The sequence below is a fragment of the Thrips palmi genome, unplaced genomic scaffold (genome assembly GCF_012932325.1).
Source record: "Thrips palmi isolate BJ-2018 unplaced genomic scaffold, TpBJ-2018v1 HiC_scaffold_18, whole genome shotgun sequence".
Taxonomy (NCBI): Eukaryota; Metazoa; Arthropoda; class Insecta; order Thysanoptera; family Thripidae; genus Thrips; species Thrips palmi.
Window position 1 is genome coordinate 21075224 of NW_023144627.1, and position 13395 is coordinate 21088618.

At 51.8% G+C, this 13395-nt stretch overlaps 4 protein-coding genes across 6 annotated transcripts; 1 reads left to right on the forward strand and 3 right to left on the reverse strand.

Moving 5' to 3' along the window:
* Positions 1–8: 8 nt before the first annotated feature.
* LOC117645430 (feline leukemia virus subgroup C receptor-related protein 2-like) lies at positions 9–4409 on the reverse strand. Of its 3 annotated transcripts, XM_034385629.1 has the most exons (10): positions 4033–4409; positions 3586–3792; positions 3078–3302; positions 2856–2997; positions 2555–2752; positions 2283–2383; positions 2103–2213; positions 1933–2038; positions 1558–1789; positions 9–153 (listed from the first exon to the last, which is right to left on the reverse strand). In XM_034385629.1, exons 1-10 carry the CDS (start codon positions 4108–4110, stop codon positions 30–32), a joined length of 1524 nt encoding a protein of 507 aa, XP_034241520.1. In that variant the 5' UTR covers positions 4111–4409; the 3' UTR covers positions 9–29. The 3 variants fall into 3 exon arrangements, with proteins under 3 accessions (XP_034241520.1, XP_034241521.1, XP_034241522.1); XM_034385630.1 differs by lacking the exon at positions 9–153 and having other exon boundaries at positions 862–1789; positions 4033–4405; XM_034385631.1 differs by lacking the exon at positions 9–153 and having other exon boundaries at positions 862–1789; positions 2555–2760; positions 4033–4399.
* Positions 4410–4596: 187 nt separating this feature from the next.
* Positions 4597–6751, forward strand: LOC117645431. The gene is made up of 9 exons (XM_034385632.1): positions 4597–4802; positions 4898–4981; positions 5051–5158; positions 5360–5508; positions 5581–5742; positions 5814–5920; positions 6005–6116; positions 6238–6365; positions 6441–6751. The coding sequence occupies exons 1-9, from the start codon at positions 4644–4646 to the stop codon at positions 6731–6733; spliced, it is 1302 nt and encodes a 433-aa protein (XP_034241523.1). The 5' UTR covers positions 4597–4643; the 3' UTR covers positions 6734–6751.
* LOC117644786 lies at positions 6692–8877 on the reverse strand. Its single transcript, XM_034384405.1, has 5 exons — positions 8597–8877; positions 8235–8520; positions 7676–7911; positions 7273–7413; positions 6692–7103 (listed from the first exon to the last, which is right to left on the reverse strand). The coding sequence occupies exons 1-5, from the start codon at positions 8738–8740 to the stop codon at positions 6783–6785; spliced, it is 1128 nt and encodes a 375-aa protein (XP_034240296.1). The 5' UTR covers positions 8741–8877; the 3' UTR covers positions 6692–6782.
* A 959-nt stretch (positions 8878–9836) lies between these two features.
* On the reverse strand, positions 9837–13048 carry LOC117645432. The gene has a single exon (XM_034385633.1). It carries the CDS (start codon positions 13036–13038, stop codon positions 11764–11766), a length of 1275 nt encoding a protein of 424 aa, XP_034241524.1. The 5' UTR covers positions 13039–13048; the 3' UTR covers positions 9837–11763.
* Between the last annotated feature and the right edge of the window lie 347 nt (positions 13049–13395).

Consider the following 13395-nt stretch of genomic DNA (forward strand, 5'->3'; position numbering starts at 1 on the left):
CTCTCCCTTTTGTACATTAAAACTCAGTATTATTGTAATAAAATCAGTTTACCCGTGTATTTTACATTTCCTGTGTCATGACTTTCCCCGTGGAAAACGTATGCCGAACACCAATCAAAACTTGAAATAGTTGGTTTAAAATGTTTTTTTTTTTACTCGTTCTTTACACTCCACTCACTAACATACAAAACTCTATGTGAAGAGAACGAGTATTGTGTTCAAAAATGAGTTTTGGGGGGACATCTTTCATCTCAGATCTGACAGCATGTGGGAAAATGAGAGTGGTATCAAATGAAAGATGGAGTGTCAGTCGCTAGATCGTAAATGAACTTTTTTTTGCTTGCAATGAGAAATACTGAGAAAATGAACATGAAAGAGAGACGTTTTTAGTGCATTATGTGAAACTAACCTCTTTTCAAGTGTTTGTATCTTTTGATATAAAACGCCACTGGAACGCAAACAACAACGACAACGACCAGAGATCTTTGGCCTACAAAAAACTAGGAGGGTATTTTCCAAGTGACAATGGATAATTTTCAGAAATTTGGTCATAAAGAAACATCGTTTCACGCTAATCGTGATATATGTCTCAGAACTGCTAGTGGTTTCTTCCTAATGAAAGTTTCTTGGCAGGTGTTGCATGTCTTATGTTGGAGATGAGAGACGAAATAATAAGTTTCATTTGACTTCTTTTTTTAATAAATGTGTCCTTCTGAGGGTTTTTGTCATTCAGAGGGTCGGCCTAATGAGTGTAAGTTGGGGTACCCGTGGCGCCACCATGCGGCGGTGCTAAGAAGCTCTGTAGCCAACCTACTAAACATTAAGACACACTAAGAATTGAGATGTTTGAAAAAAATTGAGACGTTTTGAGCTGCAGAATTTTTTTTGCCTTTTTTCTGACAATTATTAAGCCATTCTCTAGTCACATTTGAGTTGTTTATTTTGCTAATTTGAGGAAACGTAAGAACAAAATGATTGTGTGTGAAGTTTGGCAGCGGGCCCCGAGCAGACGAAAATAACCCTACTTAACGTACGAATTGTCAAGCAATTATTCGATCGAGGCAACAGTATTTTTTGTAAATGTGGTATTGTCAAGACCGGCGATAACATACTTCGTCATATTTCAAATAAATAACTTAGTGAACAAGCCTGACTTTTGTCACAGCCATGGTCACAAATACCATAAACAACACCCCGATCACGGGACAGCTTCCTAGCCCCTCCGCATGGTGGCGTCGTGTCGTCCCCTGCGAGTGTAGGCACAAAGCAGGCTCGTACCGACCCTCTGAATGGTAAAAGCAGGTTTTTGGCACGGACTCACGGACTCTAGTGTAAATTCGATTATGCACGAGAATCGATATCTCGAGATATCGCGATGCATCGATGTTCCCTGCCTGAGAGGAGAACCAACCGGAAGCGTTCGTTAAAATGCAAAATTACAAATCGTCAGAGGACAATTCATGTAACGATCAGCGACTGACACATCAATCTAGCTTTGTAAAGAACGAGTCCCTCCCATGTGATATCAATTCTTTGATGTCTTTCCTTCTTGTTTTTCTTTTTTTGTGATTTGTGATACAAGTAAACACTGGAGGCCCTATTTGACGGAGGCTTGGGCCGCTTGGGCCGTCTGCCTGCGCAGCGTTCTCGGTATGAGGGCGGTGAGCAGGGCGCCCAGCAGCAGCGCGCCGCTCAGAGACCCGTTGACCCAGAGGTGTGCGGCGGGCTCGGCGCCGCTCTGGCGCTCCAGCGGCAGCCCGCACAGCTCCGTGAAGACGATGCCGAACACCTGGGACAGTTAGATTAGGACACACTGTAATTTTAACGCAAACGGGTGACGTTTTCATCACCCCCAATGGGCACATGCCAACGTTCTTGCGAAGGAAATTTGCCGTTGACTGTGTAACTTGACGGGAGAGCTTGCAAACTCACTTGAGCTGACACGTTGAGCAGACCGGCGGACGTCCCCTCTGGCTCGGGGTACGTCAGCTCGACGGCCAGCTCGAAGCCAAGAGGCAGGTAGCCCGTGAGAAAAAATCTGCGAGATCAGTTAAATTAGTGCCACTCGCTGAGAATCGAATATAGGTAACTTGAGCACTCACCCCAGAAAGAAGCTTGTCAGGTACACGACCCAAATGGAAGTCGCCAGGAACGAAGCCATGAACGCAATCATGCCAGCGACGGACAACACGTATACTCCGAGCGTTACTTCCCTGTGGGGGTTGCAGTCGAATAGGTAAGAAATGAGCCGTCAGCCTCCTTTCCCGGAGAGGTTGACTCACTTGTATTTTCGGGTAGCGTCCAGGAGAACCCCGCAGACGATGGAGCCCAGCAAGCCCGCCACCACCAGGACCAACCCGATGTTGCCAGCATCGCTGTTTCCCTGCGCACAGTGGGCCAGAAGACCGGTGGAGCCGGTCAAAATCCGGGACGCGTTTTGAGCTCGCCAAACGGGACTCGAACCTAACGTGTGACCCCACCCATGGATTGCTCTCCGAACGAGGAATCCATTGGTGGGGTCACACGCTCGGTTCGAGTCCTGGGCGACACCCACCGGGAAGACGGTGTTGACGAGCAGGTTGAGCACGGTGCTGATGGCGTAGAAGGCCCCCACGCTGATGCCGTAGGTGACGACGAGCAGCGCGAAGCCCGGGGTGCGGAGCAGGCGGCCGATAGACTGCAGCAGGCCGGAGGACGCCGTCGAGCCCTGCGACAGCGCTTGCGAGTGGCTGGGGGGCACGGGGGGCGCGTCCTGGAACACTGGCAGACGCGTTTTGAGCTCCAGAGTCGCATAACGCGTCCGGGATTTTGACCGCCTTCACCGGTTTTCTGGCCCACTGTGCGCGGTGACTCACCGAGTAGGATAATCAGGAGGGACAGCGTGGTGGCGGCGGCTACACCGTAGTACACCGTGCGAAGCTCGCTGCCCAGTTCGTCGACGTCCTCCTGATTCTTCACCACCAACGGCGGCAGCAGGAACCCGAAGGCGTTGCCAACCTGCGCGGTCAAAGTAACTCACCGTAAGCATTTTTTTGTAGGTTTTTTTTTTTAAGAAAAATGTATTTTGGCCTGGTGACCTGGTTTCCGAAGACGCCGATAGCGCAGGCCGTGGCCACCTCGCCCGCGCCGAACCACACCGCCGCCAGCCGCGCGGGCACGGCCAGGACGAAGGCCTGGGTGACGGCCGCCACCGCTTGGCCCACCATGGTGACGGCGTACAGGTCGGGCCGCCCCGAGGCCACCTTGACCCAGGCCGCCAAGCAGTTGAGCACGGCGGCAAGCACCACGGTGTGCCGGAGGCCCTGCACAGCACCGGCCCGTCAGCCTCGCTCTGTCCCTCCCGCACCCTGCGCCGGGCCAGAAGACCGGTGCGGTCAAAATCGCAGACGCGTTTTGAGCTCCAGAGTCGCCAAATGGGACTCGAACCGAACGTGTGACCCCACCAATTGATTCCTCGTTCGGAGAGCAATCCATTGGTGGGGTCACACGCTCGGTTCGAGTCCCATTTGGCGACTCTGGAGCTCCAAACGCGTCTGCGATTTTGGCCGCCTCCACCGGTCTTCTGGCCCGCTGTGGCCGCCATACCTTTTTATCCAGCATCCAGGAGGCGGGCGCCACGAAGGGCACGTACATGAGCATGTACACCATGGAGGCCCAGTCCACGGCCTGCAGCGACACGCCGTAGTACCGGGCCACCGAGTCCGACACGATGGCGTACTGCACCCACTGGAAGCCGTTGAGCAGCGACAGGAAGCAGAAGGCGGCCAGCACCAACCAGCGCCGCCGGAACACCTGGGTCACGTCATTTTGCTTAGAATGTGACGTCATTTTCGTTTGAAAGTGGCAACGGAAGTCAAGTAGCAACCTAATGTGGCATCGGCACACCTGCAAGCTGGGCCTACACTGTGGGCGACCTAACCTAACCTACTACCAGGAAGAGGGCCAGCACGGCCAGCGGTGCCATCACACCTGCAAGGCCCACAGTGCCAGGCCCAGCCTAATCATCCGAGCCAGGCACGTGGCCGTACTTGCCTTGAGTGTCGGGGCTCCATTCTCGCTTTTCTTCCCGTTGACGCCTCCCTCCACATCGCCGCCACTGCTAAGGCTCATCGCGGACGAGTCTACTCTGTCGTTTGGTTGGTGGACATACCCTCGAGGCGCAGCCGAGTGCCTCTGGCCTGGAAGGCAACACAAATGACATGGTGTGTTGCCGCATTCAATTTGGCCGTCTTATCAGTTATTGAGCCTCCGCCTGTCGTCTGATAAGGAGAGGAAGATCCTGCCAGGGCATGGCCAGGCGACTCCCTCAACTACATTCCGCAGTCCAGCTGAACCGTGTTGCTTTTTTTCGATAGCGTCCGCTTGAGATGACCGCTCGTCTCACCCAGCAGCCGACGTGCGTTGGCGTCCTGCTTCGAAGGAACCCCAGACTTTACTGCAGCCTCAGAGTCGCTGCCCTGCAAAGAGTGTTGCCTACTGACTTTGGAAATCAGAAATGAAGCGGTGGCGAATGCCTCCCCCTCAGGGTAGGCAACCCTTCGCGCGCGGGGCCCGATAAGATTGCAGGAGGACCCAGGTGGCCGTCGCGGAGAGTGCAGAGATTGGAGGGGTCAGTTTGTGTCGGGCCGAGCGAGCCGAGCGACATGCTGCTGTGGACGTGTTTCGCCGCGGGGCTGGCCGTGCTGGCCAAGCTGCTGCTGTCCCCCCGGGACCCGGAGCCCGTCTTCGGGAAGTACCAGCAGCCGGGGAAGTGGTTCTGGCTCAAGTACGTGTTCATGAGGATAATGCTCTGGCTGAACAAGGTAGGCTGAACCCCCTCCCGAAGGATTACAAATTTGTGCGAGGGAGGTGTTCGTACTTCAAAGCTGCGGTTTTTTGTTTCTTTTTGGAAATTCAGAAGCGCGCGCGGACTTCCGCCGACAACGCAGTGCACCCCCTCGTCGACAAGGAGCGGCTGCAGCCCCTGAGCGACGACCCACTGGTAAGAAGGCGGACCGGCTCCGCGTTCTCAGTCAAGTGCTTGCCCTCAAAGCCGTTCCTCCCCCCGCAGGCCTTCGACGCCATCTTCTTCATCGCCTGCGACATGAACGGCATGTACCTCATCGTCGGCAGCGAGCGGAGACACCACAACATCATAAACTCCCCCATCTACCTCTTGGTACGCACAGTGGGCCAGAAGACCGGCGGAGGCGGACAAAATCCCGGACGCGTTTTGAGCTCCAGAGTCGTTAAATGGGACTCGAACCGAACGTGTGACCCCACCAATGGATTGCTCTCCGGACGAGGAATCCATTGGTGGGGTCACACGGTCGGTTCGAGTCCTGTTCAGCGACTCAGCGACATGGGCTTGTTCGTCCAGGTGCCCGGCCTGGGACTCCTCAAGCACAAGAAGCTCCCCGACACCTGCCTGTTCGGGGCCACGGACGACGCGTACGGCGCGGAGGGCATCCGCATCCAGCCGGTGGAGCCCCTCAAGACCTGGCGGGTGGAGTTCGACGGGGTCATGCAGTGCGTACACCCTTTTTTGCGGCGTGCCTGGCAGTCGAGTAGACGAAAATGAGCGTTGACTGTTGGTGGCAGGCTGAGGGAAGACCCGAGCAAGGAGTTCCCCGTCAAGCTCAGGGGGGTCTGGAGCGGCGGCTGGGCGCCCTTCGACTACGACACGGACCTGCACCCGCACTCCATGGCCAAGATCATCGCGGTGGAGCCCTGGAGCAGGGAGTACTTCCAGCGGCTCAAGAGGCAAGCGGCGACTCATCGAAACTAAAACCGTGGCCACCTCTCGGGTTTTATTGATTTTGTTTCGTTTCCAGTGCCCATCAGTCCCATTACGAGCAGATGGGACACCTGAAGGGGTCGGTGCAGATCGGAAACGACCTCCACCAGCTCAACCTCATGTCCATGCGCGACCACAGCACTGGTAAGGGAGAGCCTTTCTCATTTTTTCAAAAATTAAACTTTCGGAATCATCTTGCAAATGTAAGACTCTGGTTTTTCTCTGCAGGCCCAAGGCGGGATTTTGACCTGCTGTACCGCTACGCGTTCTACATGATGTTCTTCGAGGACGGCTCCATGTCAAGCATCATCGTCGTGAACCAGCCCTGCAGCGTGTCCACGTAAGTCTTCGTCCAACTCACCCAAAGAGAGCCTCTCTTTGAACGTAGAAACGACTTTTTCGGGTGCTGTTTTCGTGAAAATGATGAGTTTTGATGATTGCGCGGGACTTGGGCGTTGCAGGATGGAGTCCGGGTACGTGTGCCTGCCCGGCGGCCAAGTCCACAACATGCAGTGGTGCGACTTGAAGCTGTACCAGCACGGCGAGGACGGCGAGCCCCCGAAGGACCACGCCTTTAGCTTCAGTGCAGGCACGCCATTTTATTTAAAATTTTGAGTATAAAATTTCCTCGAAGCTTGGTTTTACCAGTGTGCTCATCCCGCAGGCGGCAAGACGTACGTGGTGAAGGTGCAGGGCGTGGACGTGGCGGCGCACTTCGTGGGCTGGCAGTGGGAGGCCAAGATCATCGAGATGTTCTCCACGTTCGAGATGAACGGCGTCCGCGGCCGCGGCCTGTCCGAGTTCCACTACCACAACTCGAGCGGCAGGCCGGCCGAGGCGGCCGCCAGCGACCCGGCGTGGTTCGCCGAGGTGGTGCGCCAGGCGTACGCCAACCCCTCGCCGCACTCCCTGCGGGGCCAGCGGCCGCGCTTCTACGACTGGGCGCAGAGGCATTAAACGGCTAGCAAGGCTAAATTCTTATTAAGTTCCCAAACAAGGGCAGGGTTTACGAGTGCAGGTTCAGGAGCATCTGCACGACGCTGAACCAGGTCTTCAAGGCTTGGAAACAGGCCGGCTTGTCCAGGTGGCCGACGCCGCTGGCGCCGAAGAGCGCGCCCTCACCGTCCGCGCCCACCATGATGCGCAGGCGGAGTCTTCGCCGCGCCGGCGCCTCCTCCAGCCAGGGCCCGCGCCACGCCCGCGCTCCCACGCCGCGCCGACTGGCCGCCAGCCGCTCGCCCATCAGGCACAGCGGCACGAACAGGGTCACGATGAGCGGCGCCGTGCCCGCCGCGTAGATGTCGTAGAGGCCGCCCGACGACATCACCTGCAGCGCATCACGCCATTTCAACGACCTCCCAGGCGGGCGCCCAGCTGCCGTCGACGCGGCAGCGCGGCATCGCGGCAGTTCGACGGGACGGTCTACCCTGCCGCCGCAAGGGGCCATGGCCTTGGCCACCTTGGCCATGGCACTGCACTGCCTCCACGGCGCGTACCTCCACGGTGGCCAGGAGAGGGACGGTAGCCACGCCGAACAGGAACTGCAATATGGGCCAGGGCAGGATGGAGTCGGCCACGACGCAGGCGCGCAGCACGGATCTCTGCACGTCGGCGCACCAGCGGTGGCATGGATGGACCTGCACAAACCTAGCGCACTGAGAGAGATTGGGGGGAGAGAGAGAGATAAATTCTAGAGACGCGTTTTGAGCTCCAGAGTCGCTAAATGGTACTCGAACGGAACGTGTGACCCCACCAATGGATTCCTCGTTCGGAGAGCAATCCATTGGTGGGGTCACACGTTTGGTTCGAGTCCCATTTAGCGACGCTCTGGAGCTCAAAACACGTCCGGGATTTTGGCCGCCTCCACCGGTCTTCTGGCAAATCCACTGTGCGGCGTACCTCCAGGTACCGTCCCAGCGCGTCCTGCAGGTCGGAGCTCGCCGAGTGCAGCGTCAAAATGAGTGGCAGTACGTGGCGTTGACTGCCGTGCCGATGAGCTCCACGACGATGGCGGGCCAGCGCAGCGTCGCCCACGGGACGCCCCAGCGCGGCTTGATGAGGTAGGTGGACAGGCCGAACGAAACGTAGAGGCGCCGCGACAGCCAGCCTCGGCGGGCCGTGCGCGCCATGGACTCCTGCAAACGGGCCAGCCCAGGGTTTGTGCAGAGAGGACGTCCTCTCTGGGTTTGTGGTGGCGCGCCGCGCTTCGACAGTGAGGCGCGAAACGCGGGCTGTACCTGCGTGGCGCGGTCGGTGCGGCTCTCCACCAGCGCCACGGTGTGCAGCACCGTCGTCAGCCACTCCTGCAGCTGGTCTCGGTGCCGGTGGAGCAGGAACTGCAACCAGCCGCACGAGTACGTCCCCGCCACCAGGGACACGTGGACCTGCTCAAGGGCTGCGTCACGCACGGAGCAGAATGGGAGCAGCGTGCGTCACGCGCCGCCTGGCTCCGCCTCACTTTGCTTCGCAGAAGCGACCAGCGTTGCCAATTCAGTGCGCGTAAACTTCCACAATGAAGGGTTGCCAACAACAGTCTGCCTACTAGGCAACGGCTTTGCCCATGAGATTGGCAACCCTGTTCGACATTGGCGCGTCGTGGAGATTTTCGCCCACTGATGTGGCAACTCTGAAAGCGACGGGGCGAAGTAAACGGGGCGGCAAACCTTTCCCTTGAGGATGGAGCCGACGATGAAGACGTCCAGGACCTCGAGGAGGATGGTGAGCACGGAGCAGGTCAGCGCCACCTGGCGTGGCGAAGCGCGCGAAGCGTCAGCCAAAGCGTGCCAAACTCGACCGGACTTGAAAGCGATTCGCTCTCACCCAACTGCTGAGGAGGCTGCGCTGCAGCCTGTCGAGCCACGTGTCGTCGGGGCGCGGGAAGAACCGCAGCGACCGGAGATGCAGCTCCAGCGGGCCGGCCGGCTCGGCTGCCGCCACACTGGAAGCGCTGCCCGGCTCGCCCATTTTGGCGCCAAGAGTGGCAGTGCCTTATTGGCTGTGCGGAGCGGAGGGCGGCTCGACAGTGGCGTGCCCTTCCGGCGCCTTCCGGTCTTCCGCAGTGGCAGGCTGCAGCACCAGGGCACCAGCTTGCGTGCGCTTGCTCGAATATGCATGGGGTGCACGCGGCGAAGCGCCGTCACGGCAGCATTAACCATTGAAGGCGTTGTCGCGACGCTCCCCACTCCCCGGCGTCCCTCGCACGCAACATTCTGGGTGCACTGGGCCTCCGTCTCCGTCTCTGGGGTTGTGACTCAGTCTCAGGCGGGGCTGCTGGACGTGTCGTGTCTCCTCCGTCCGGACGAGCTGGGATTGGCTGGGATCAGATGAGTAGAGCGGTGCTGCCACACAAGCGGCCAAAAACCCCCACGATGCGCCAGTGTCGAAAGAGTTGCCGACCTCAGCCTGCCTATTAGGCAGATTTTGCCTAGGCAGTCTGAGGTTGGTAACCCTTTCAACACTGGCGCATGGTGGAAAGTGGGAACACTGTGGCCCCATGACGGAACTCAAGGTTTCCACCTAGCTCAAGGCGAGGCCTTATGGTTTGAGCCTGTCTGGAGAAGAGTGCTAGAATCTGTAATTGTGGGCTGTAATTTTCATCCTGCAGTGACTGACGGACGACAAAGTGGACATGACTTGTACAGAAATGGACTGGACGAGTGGGAATTCCCCATGATACTGGACATCAGACCAGACCGGATAACTCTGACCTACTGTACATATGTGACTAGACGTCTGTCTGATTTTTTTTTTTTTTTTTTTTTTTTGGGGGGGGGGGGGGAGCCACAAGATTAAGACAGATCATTCGGGTATCCGATATGAAAGGCTATCGACCATGATTTCACCCTCCTAGGGCTGCGAGGGCTTCCCATCCAGTTGGCCTGTCTACCCCGACCGGCGCCTGTCAGCTCTCGGCGCTCCTATCTCACCGCCACTGACCGTTCTGCCCAAGCTGAGAGAGGACAGAGGACAGAGGTGTGTACTGGAAATTCATTGCCTGCAAGCCACAGCGTATTTTGTGGCACGGAATAAGGAAGAGTCCTGATTTAGAAAAAGAAACAACTTGAAGGCTATCAGTCGTGGACATTTATTTTCAACTGATACACTGATGCGCAAAGGTTTGAATGGAATGTTGCCCTGTGTACGAACCACAAATACATAAGGATGTAGTGAATATGTAACTTTAATTAATGAAGTAGTACTATGGCTAATTGGCTGCTTGAGATACATTTTTTATGCTGATGTGCATTATGGTAAAGCAAAATCAATAATAAAGTACCCAATTTAAGACATTTCTTACCAAAGAATTCACTGAATTCTTGACAACAATTTCCAAAATACAGGTAGGTCTAACTACAAGAGTCAACAATTGAAAACTATCACATTTGTACAAAACTACTACAGATAAATTTCAGCTGCTCTTTCAATGCATAAAAGAGTCCCATGACTATTTTATACAATAACAATAACAATTTTGCTTCAAATGGTACAAGACCAGAAGAATGCATTTAGAAAAACGTTTTTTTTTTGTTTTTTTTGTTTAGATGACCCTTAAACTTGGTTGTGCTTTGTGCAAAACTTTTAATATTGCTGGAAGCCTTTGGCAGTCTGTACCTCTGACTGGAAGAATTTTTGTTTGTTTGTTTCATTCTTAACAATGCTAGTGCCACCCAATGAATCAATATTTCAACATTGACAATAAAACAGAGTTACTGGCAATGTGCTGAGCAACATTCTTGTATCACAAAATTTTAATCTCTATTACAGTTTTAACACTAAATTAACTCTTCCTTGAAAAACAAACACTAATTACAGTTGACCGTAACAAAACGATGGAAGTTTTGAGTCAATGAAGGCTAGCCAGTGGCCACTCTCAAACATCAAAGATAAATGCATTTGTCAAAGAATAAATATCATTGGTCGCAAAATAGACTAAACATTACATACTTGCAGCGAGAAAAATTTTCTACTGGTCTAGGTTTGGTTTTTCTTCTAGTTTCAAAACATTACTAAATATTTTAATCTTTCATTACTTCTCAGGCCTGATTGAGAACCTCCCAGTCTCAAAAACATGTTACAATCAGGAGTGTGCAAATTATGAAGCTATTGTGGTGCTTACATAAATGTGCCTTGAAATTAACAACTTGATAAATTAATTACAACCCATTTTTGCCATTACAAGGCAACCATAAAATTATCATTATTATTCATACATATAAATATTTCAAAAAATGTCAATAAACATATCAAAGTGCCCCTATTGTCTTGTGGGTGTATCAATAAATATGTGCCCTTTCTTAAATCAGAGCAAAGTCACTGCTTTAAGCATTTTCTAAAAACTCTACCAATACCATTCAAGGCTTCCTTCAAAATTGCCACCTTTCAGCTGTCATGAGCAAATATACACCAGCTATGTTTGTACTACTTATAATACAAAAGTTGTATGTATAGCAAGGAAAGGATTGACATTCTAAAACTCATCACAAGTATGGTCTTCCTTATCTTTCAAACGCTCCTGAGCAAATGAAAAACTTCTCATAAATACTGCACAAAAATAAGGCAAGGCTACTATATCGATATTTAAGAAATATTGACTTTGATAATAAATCTCTGTCAACAACCAACAAATCTTAGACTGTCTAACTACCCAGAAATTTAACAAACTAGGCACTACTTATAACAAAAATTTAAAAAGGGAGGAAAATTAAGCAAACAGATTAGAAAAGCCATAACAAGAAAAAAATATCTAAGACTGATTCAACAGGGTAAGGCAAAAAAAATTCAATACTGACACAATAAACAACAGTAGATGTCAATAGCAATTCAATTACTCAGTCTTGATGTATCACCCACCCTTGCAATGTATAAATCTAAAATGATCTTATTTCGAAATTGGAGGCAGTCTAAGACTAGAAGCACTAGTTCTGTAACAAGCAATTCTGTGATGACAATAATTAAAAAACTAAAGTGAGTTATTTCCAACTTCAAAGTTATGTCCTTGGTTTAACTTGTATATTGAGCAGGCCTGATTTCATCAGCTCACTAACAAATCGTCTGATTTCAGGCTGATATTGGAAAGAATCTGCTGATGCTTCTGGAGGAATATCGCAATTTGCAAATTTGTGGACAGCTGCAATTTTAGGAGACACAGGGTATGTCCCTAATTCAATGGGCCTGTTGGCAGAAACAGCTCCAGGTCTGTAAATATTCACAACTCCAGTTTTGGCAGCAGGATCATAGTAGGTTTTATGCATGAACATTGGCCAACTGGGCTCAGCCCCGGGATCGTCTGGAATATTTGTACAGAATAGTTGGGTGGAGAATTGAAAGCGAGATGTTGCCTTCCTTCCAGCATCCAAGTCATTCAACATGGCAAGGAGACCATTGTGCATAACAGGCACAATGAATTCATTGAGTGAAAGAACAACAATGTTACCAGTCGCAGGCCAACCCCTACTCCGACAGTCTCTCTCTAGTTCTGCACGACCGTCACCACTAAGCGGAAAGTTCCAGGGAATTATGCTCACACTAGCTCCATGCTTTTGAAGCTCATATGCAACATGATGGTAACGGTTCCCACCATACAAAATAAAATCTGTTACCCCTAGGAGAGAATGGTAACTCACAAAAGAGATCAAAGCACTCGATGAGATTCGTTGTAGTTCGTCCGGCAACACGCAGATGGCCATGGAGGTGGCAGGGTCTCCCCCAGAATGTTTTGAATTGAAGTGATGAATAGGAAGAGTCACTTTGGCAGGTAACTTGTCTTGCATTCTCCAAATTGTCACCTCTTCAGGAACTACAGAGATCATCTTTTCTATCTCACAAGACAATGTGTACCCTGAAAAGCCCACCTTCTTCTTTTTCTGGCCTTCAATAATGCTTGCATGAACTCTTCCAGGGATGGGTTCATCTTTTCCCTCAAGCCAAATTTCACATTGGTAACTATTACGGCCAGCAAAGGCCCCATTGGCTGGACCAGTGGCTACAATAATCACATTGTTCCGCTCCCAAAACGCTGAATAAATATAGTGATTGTCACCAGCTGGGACCCAAACTGGTACAGGTGATGAAAACCCATTGACTCGTTGTGATAATGATGTTTCATTTATAGTCGGACACTGGAGATTTTCAGCTGGCTTCCCAAAAAAGTTGAGCACTTCTAAAACGTAGCGCAGACGATGATACTCATGGTGGTAGAAAAGCAGAGCCACTACACTCACTAATGACACAACCACCAATAAGAGCTGCTGATATTTCCTCATGGCTGATTCTCCAGACCTATAAAAAGAGAGAAACAGAAGGACATCATTTTTTATTTGAAAATATTTTTTGTTGACGTTTAATGAACTATTGGGTTCTAGTGTGAGAGAAAGTAACAATGTAATAAAATCTTTTTGATGAAAAGACATTCGACGGACAAGGCAAAAGTTTAAATGACAGATTTTCGGAAATTTTGGCAAACAACCGCAATGCAGTACAATGCAGTGGTTATGACAACAATCACTTACTTAATTCGCTAGGATAGTAATTGGAATTGTCAAAAGCATAGTGCAGATTTAAAAAATGTAACTTACGAGTCCCAGACAAAGGTGTATTTTCACATTGTCGCACCAATGCAC